Consider the following 4,754-nt stretch of genomic DNA (forward strand, 5'->3'; position numbering starts at 1 on the left):
GCTACGAAAACAAGAATCCAGGCATCTTTGGGGTCCCCTCTGTACGCCCCTCCATAGGTGTTGACAGCCACACTATACTACAACAGGCGCAGCCTGGGCACAGTGCAGTCAGAAGACAGTGTAGGTTACGGCAATGGACCTGGGGCCTGGGGGATCCTGCTGGACTGCAGGGAGACCTGGGGCACCCTGACACACAAAGAAGTCGCTATTTACCAGCTGACAGACAAGAAGGTTGATAGCTGGATCGCCTCTGCAGCTGTGCCGGGGCAGATCAACTGGACAGGACCCCTAACAAGGACTTACAGCTGGTCCTGAAATGAGGTTTTTATTTGGATCTTAACAAGTGGAAATTCCCGCAAAACAGAGAGAAAGGCCTGGGAGGGCGACAGGCTGCATTCATTCCCAAGGTTGGCCCTGGGCATGAGGATGAGGGTAGGTGGGCATTGGGGCAGGCAAGCAGCCCAGGTTGGGAGATTTCTTTTCCTAGGTTTCCTCAGGTTTCTCCTTGCCCTGGTCTGCCATCTCAGCATTGAGCTTGGTGGGGAACTTTGTGGAGTCATTGGACGGTACACTAAAGACGCCTGACGAGCTGATGTAGCTATAGTAGGATTCCGAGGTAATCATGTTGTTAATCTTCAAGTGAAGCAAGTTGCAGATCTTCATTGTAAAGGGCCATAAGAAGGAGATGGCGAGGTAGAGGGTCACGAATTCCACAAACAGGGTGAGGGATCTCTGCAGGCACCGCACAAAGGACATAAGTGGGTTTTCTGGGACCCCTCACTCACCCAGAGGGGTTGCTCCAGGGCGACCACTCACCAGGAAGTAGGACAAAGACCGTTTGGCGCTGAATGGGAGTCCATGGATGTGTAGTAGGAAGATGAGCTGGTAGTCGCAGTAGGTGCTCTTGTCTACTCCTCTGGTGGGGGATGGGGTCCAGAGTGAGGGTGAGAGAAGGGATCCCACGAGAAGCCTCCAACCCCCATGGGGGCCACCTCCATGGCTCACCTGTTGCTCACCAGCACCTTGAAGAAGAACTCAGGGGCGAATATACTGTCAGGAACAGTATCATAGCATGGGGAGTTCTCCAGACACAGCCACCTGGGGGGGGGGGGGGTTCAGGCACTTGTGTTACAAATTGTGCCGAGTGTATGTCAAACCCGGAGTCCTTCCTCTACCATGAACTCTGCACAGCCCCACCAGGCTCCCTCTGCTCCCTTCCCTCACTCACTCTTTCCTTCATTCCTTGAGAGACGCTGACTGAACACCTACCATATAGGAGTCTGTTGTTTCTGCCTTTGTTTTCTTTTGCCTGGACACCTCCATCAGTAGGTGTATTTGTGACTATGCACTCATCCCAAAAGGACCGACTGGGAATTATGTGCCAACTCCTCAGTTACTCCTTGCTGCCTTCATTCTTTCACCCTACAAACACACCCTGAGCACCTAAACAAGGGACAAAACTCCTATCTCTGTTCTTTTCTCTCGCCCTTCCTTCCATGAGCACAGGGTGAATATTGACTAGGTACAAGTTGGTTAATTTGTTCATTCACTTCCTCCATTAGCTCATGGCATCAAGGTTTTCCTTTCATTGAATCACAAGTCGTTACTGAGCCTCTACGTACTAATTTCAGGAGCCCTGGCGGCACAGTGGTTAAAGAGCTTGGCTGCTAACTGAAAGGTCCGTGGTGCAAACCTATCAGCCGCTCCATGGAAAAAGGTACAACAGTCTGCTTCCATAAAAGTGACCAGCCCTGGAAAGCCTCCAGGGCAGTTCTACTCTGTCCTACAGGGGGGGCTTTGAGTCCAAATTGACTCGATGGCAGGGGTTTGATTTTGGATTGATGTACTCATTTACTCTTTTTTACTCATTCACAGAAAAACCAAAAAACTCAAACCAGTTGCCATGAAGTCAATTTCTCCTCATGCGTTAGAGTGGAACTGTTCCGAGGGCAGGCATCCTGACTATAATCATCATGGAAGCACATTGCCTCCATTCTTCCTCTGTGCTGATGGCTGTGCTTGAACCACCAACCTTTGAGGCTAGGAGCTGAGCAAACCTTTGTGCCACCCAAGAACCTCATTCATTGATACCTCCATTCAGCAAATACTCGGTTGGGTCTATTCAGGACACGGACTTGTAGGGGAGATGGGCCCCATTACAGGCAGTGACAGCCTACAATGGTCCAGAGGGAAAGAGCGTTGGCACAGGCAGAGGTGTGGGGGGGAGTGAAGACGGCCTGATAAAGGTCTCTGCCCCAATCCCATTTTGGAAGGAATCATAAAAACCCTCCTGGAAGAACTAAGGCATGAATGAATAATAAAGGGATGAGTATTCCAGTGGGAGGGGTGGGGGGTTAGCCTTTGTAAAGGGTGGCCCCATGTGACGAACCCAAAAGCGGTCTGTCAACATGTCTTGAGGCTGGAACGACCTTGCAGAAGCAGAAGGGATGGATGAGGCAGGGCCAGAGAACACGGGGATGGGGGCACCTGCAGCCAGGCCACACACTCACTCAACGCCCATGAGGTTGGTGATGCCCGAGTCCTCTATGATCGTCCTGTTTCTCCTTGTCCAAATGAGGCTTTGCGTCCTGGACAAAACCTAGTTACTTCAGTGAGGTTGGGCTTCAGCTGCAGGAGCTAAGGTGCGGGCAGCTGGGGAGCTGTGGGTGGGCGGGGCCTCATGGCCCGGTGGGGTGGGCTGGGTCAGAGATAGGGAGATGGGGTGGAATTTGCAGGATAGTTAAGATCTGCAGGCTTGGTTATGGGTGGGGCCCCACAGGAAGTACTTGTCCTGGGGGTCATTGTAGCGGCGAATTTCCTCCTCAGTGTAGTCCTTGATGGTGTCCCGTGTGCGCCCGCCGCCCACCACCTTCAGCACGTAGCTGCCGGGAGCAGAGATGCACATAGACAGGTCGAGGTTCTATGCCCCCTGCCCCTCTGCTTAGACAAGGCTGGCCACACACTTACCTGCCCTGAAAACTGCCGGATTCTCCTGTCACCAGGTCTTGGATCAAGAAGAAGGGATAGAAGACTGTGGGGTTGGAGGGGTTTCAGACAGGAGGAGAAAAAATTAACTTGGCTGAAAAACTGAAGGCGGGGCGGGGAGGAAGAGAGACTGGGTGGGAGAGAGGAAGAGCAGCCTGTGGGGAAGGAGAAATGAGGAAGGAAGGATTGAAGGTGGGAAAGATGGGGGCAAAGGGGAAGAGAGAAAGGCAAGACAGCAAAGTGGGGAGAAAGTCGAAGACAGGAGTGGGGGAAAGAGAGATGAATGGAAGGAGTGCGCTGGACCAGAGAAAGAGGAAAGGGGAAGGTGATTCGCACTATTGCGGAAGTGGAAGCAGGGCATCTCGGGATCGGCCTTCACGCAGTCGAAGTAGTTGGTCTGGTTTTGGTTGTAGGACACTGTGAAGGTGATGTCGAAGGCCAGCCGCTTCCCTGGGGGACAGCCAATAAGCACTGGTACCATCAGGTTACCCTGAGTGGGAGGAGAAAAAGCTTGGAGCTGGAGGATGTCAGGGTCTCCTCAGGCCCCGCCAGACCTGGGGGTGTGTGCTCAACACCCCACAACTCCCACCACTTGGCCAATTCACCGTCACCACTGAGGGTAGTTGTTAAGTGCTGTTGGATCGGTTCCAACCCATAGCAACCTCTGAGGAGTGGCTGGTGAGCTTGAACTGCTGACCTTGCAGTCCAGCGCATTAACCTGCAGCACCACACCAGGACTCCATACTGAGGGCAATGTGATCACATCTGTCACTGAGATACTTTTGACAGCTGCAAACACATGCCACTCGTGATATGGGCCAGGGGCTAAGTACTGTTTCCGGTTTACACACTCAAGCTCATTTCATATGCAAAGGAGCCCTGGCTGGGAGGGACATGGACCGCTCTATTTTTGAGATTGTCAAAGAGAAGTCAAGAGAGGTCAAGCAACTGAATTAGCCAAAGTCACACAGTTGGTAAGTAGTAGAGCTAGGAGTGGAACTGAGGCAGGCTGTTACTGCCACCTCTGGTATAGGACATACAAACCCATAAACACTGATACCTATGAATCAGCAACTCAGAGCCAGAAACTGATGTTGGGCCTGAAATCTTGATGAAGAGATCCTCTGGTACATGGGCTATATGAGGGCATACACCGTCGTCTTCCAGAATCACAGCAACTCACAAGCCACCACAGTCTGACAAACTGACAGATGAGTAGTGGACAGGTTTCACATGAGCTTCCAGACGAAGACAGACTAGGAGGAAGAAGGAGTGACGAACTACTTCCAAATATTTAGTCACTGAACACCTTATGAATAGCAGAGAAACACTGTCAGATTCAGGTTGGAAGGCACACAAAATGTGAATGGGGAAGAGCTGCCTCCTCAAAGTAGAATTGACCATGATGACATGAATGCAGTAAAGCCCATGGGAGTAAAGCCCACAGGACCTTCATTTGCTGTGAGGCACAACTCAAAAAGAAGAGAAACAGCTGTAAACATCCATTAATAATTGGAACATGGAATGTACGAAGTATGAATCTAGGAAATTGGAAATTGTCAAAAATTAAATGGAACGCATAAACACCGATATCCTAGGCATGAGTGAGTTGAAATGGACCGGTATTGGCCATTTTGAATCTGACAACCACATGGTTTACTACGCTGGGAATGACAAATTGAAGAAGAATGGTGTTGCATTCATTGTCAAAAAGAACATATCCAGATCAGTCATGAGGTACAATGCTGTCTGTGATAGGATAATATCCA

The 4,754-nt window shown here is 50.9% G+C and overlaps 1 protein-coding gene across 1 annotated transcript in view; it reads right to left on the reverse strand.

The window, feature by feature from the left end:
- Positions 1 to 483: 483 nt before the first annotated feature.
- CATSPERG (catsper channel auxiliary subunit gamma) overlaps positions 484 to 4,754 on the reverse strand; it is a 46,176-nt gene continuing 41,905 nt past the window's right edge. Inside the window, exons 22-27 of the mRNA XM_006871546.1 lie at positions 3,322 to 3,475; positions 2,968 to 3,031; positions 2,778 to 2,882; positions 1,006 to 1,098; positions 817 to 916; positions 484 to 732 (exon numbers count right to left, since the gene is read on the reverse strand). Of these exons, the coding sequence (XP_006871608.1) occupies positions 484 to 732; positions 817 to 916; positions 1,006 to 1,098; positions 2,778 to 2,882; positions 2,968 to 3,031; positions 3,322 to 3,475 (765 nt within the window). The remainder of the gene's footprint in view (positions 733 to 816; positions 917 to 1,005; positions 1,099 to 2,777; positions 2,883 to 2,967; positions 3,032 to 3,321; positions 3,476 to 4,754) is intronic.

Source organism: Chrysochloris asiatica, unplaced genomic scaffold, assembly GCF_000296735.1.
Source record: "Chrysochloris asiatica unplaced genomic scaffold, ChrAsi1.0 scaffold00168, whole genome shotgun sequence".
Lineage (NCBI taxonomy): Eukaryota > Metazoa > Chordata > Mammalia > Afrosoricida > Chrysochloridae > Chrysochloris > Chrysochloris asiatica.